General features: G+C 51.9%; 1 protein-coding gene across 1 annotated transcript in view; it reads left to right on the top strand.

Annotated features, from left to right (window-relative positions):
• Window positions 1-1,770, top strand: part of TJP1 (tight junction protein 1) — a 112,182-nt gene that overhangs the window by 103,827 nt on the left and 6,585 nt on the right. The window contains 1 exon segment of the mRNA XM_015569104.1: window positions 1,509-1,666. Within this exon segment, the coding sequence (XP_015424590.1) occupies window positions 1,509-1,666 (158 nt within the window).

The following is a 1,770-nucleotide window of genomic DNA, read 5'->3' as shown; positions in this document are numbered from 1 at the left end:
TTGTAAAAATGTTTATATTGATTTCAGAGAGGAAGGGAGAGGGTGAGAGAGATGGAAACATCAACGATGAGAGAGAATCATGGATCGGCTGCCTCCTGCACGCCCCCTACTGGGATCGAGCCCGCAACCTGGGCCTGTGCCCTGACCGGGAATTGAACCATAACCTCCTGGTTCATAGGTCGACACTCAGCTTTTTTTGGTAAGAGAACGTTTGTCTGGTGCAATCACAGAGGTAGGAGAAGCTCCTAGAGGAAATGGGCTTAGGAAACAAGTTATGGAGCGAAGGAAGGGCCCTGGGAGCTTGGGAGCGAAGAAGCCAATGGTCGGTGCCGGGTCGGGGAAGGGAAGGGCAAGGCTTGGCGCCAGGAGGGAGAGCGCCTTGGTGGATGTTTTTAATGACATTTGAGTTCCCTTTGCTGCGACTTGCTTAGTTAGATTGACCGTTTCCTCTCGTTTTTCTATTGCGCTTGCTCGGCCATCCCTAGAGTTCTGGGCTCTTACCCTAGCTATGGCTACCTGAAAAGGAGCGTCAAGTGGTAAGACTGGCGTCACGTGAGGCTGCTCATCAGGCGTGCTCCCCTGTCATTGGCGTCATGTGCACTTCCAGATTCGAACGCCATCGTCAAACGCGCGTGTCCATGCAGAAAGCAAGCTAGCGGCACAGCCTAACGCTCACGCTCCAACGGAGTCTGTGAACGTCACTCGACATGTCTGTTGTTGGTGCACATAACGCCAGTGCAGTCGGCTCTGCGAAGGTGTAGATGGCGACGTTCCACTTATGGGTCTCTCTTCAAGGTTTCTTTCGTGTGCATTTTCTGTGTCACATGTTACCCATGGCAGCCTGAGCAAAAACGTATGCGGCCCAATCTGACTTCCATGAGCCTGTAAGACGGAGCAGGGTCTGCTCCTCTAGCTGTTAAAAAGGTGGATCTGGGAGATAAGGGCGACGTTTAAAGTGAACGGCACACTCGCTCGCCTGCCTGGTGTCTCTGCCTCGCAGGCGGAGTCTGAGTAGTTGTCACTGGGACCTGTGGCCCTGAAGCCAGAGCAGTCACGGCCAGCCCCTCGCTAAGGGAGTGGCTGGCTCCCGGGTGACACCGGTTCTGGGTGCACCGGAGTGGCCTTGGCATCCCAGACAGGAAATTAGAAGTGAGCCTAAGGAAGCCTTGGGCCTGTGCATATGTTTCAAACATTTGCAAGACGTTATTAAATTGTAAACAGCACAGTGAAATAGTGCAAGTGTACCCAGAATTCCGTTTGCCTCTGGTTGCCATCTCCTGGGTGTTTTCCTGGTTTCCTTGAAGTGTCCGTGTGTCTCTGCATTCCTTGTGCTGGTGAACGGTGGGATTTGTTTGCCTATTTTGCTAGAGGAGCTACCATACTCATAAGAATACATTGTGAAATTTCTAGATTAAAAAAAATAGCTTAGAGATACTTAGAGAATGCGAACGAGTTTTGTCTGTGTGAGTCCATTCTCAGGCGTTGGCATTGTCTTCATTTCTTCACAGGGGCAAGTCTGTGGACGCTGATGCCTTCGGTGACAAACGCTATGACTCCGTCCAGCCCACGCCACCCCCACCCCCACTGCCCTCCCAGTACTCCCAGCCACCCCAGCCCAGCTCCAGCTCCTCGCTCCACGCCCACGCCAAGGGAGCCCACGGGGAAGGTAGGACATCCAGAAGTTGGCAGCATCCCTGTAATAGAGTAATTCTCATAAAATTAAACTCTCGCCTCTAAGCACATAGTTTTTCATATAAAAAATACTACATA

Source organism: Myotis davidii, unplaced genomic scaffold (genome assembly GCF_000327345.1).
Source record: "Myotis davidii unplaced genomic scaffold, ASM32734v1 scaffold164, whole genome shotgun sequence".
Taxonomy (NCBI): Eukaryota; Metazoa; Chordata; class Mammalia; order Chiroptera; family Vespertilionidae; genus Myotis; species Myotis davidii.
This window is presented reverse-complemented; position numbering and strand designations above follow the sequence as displayed.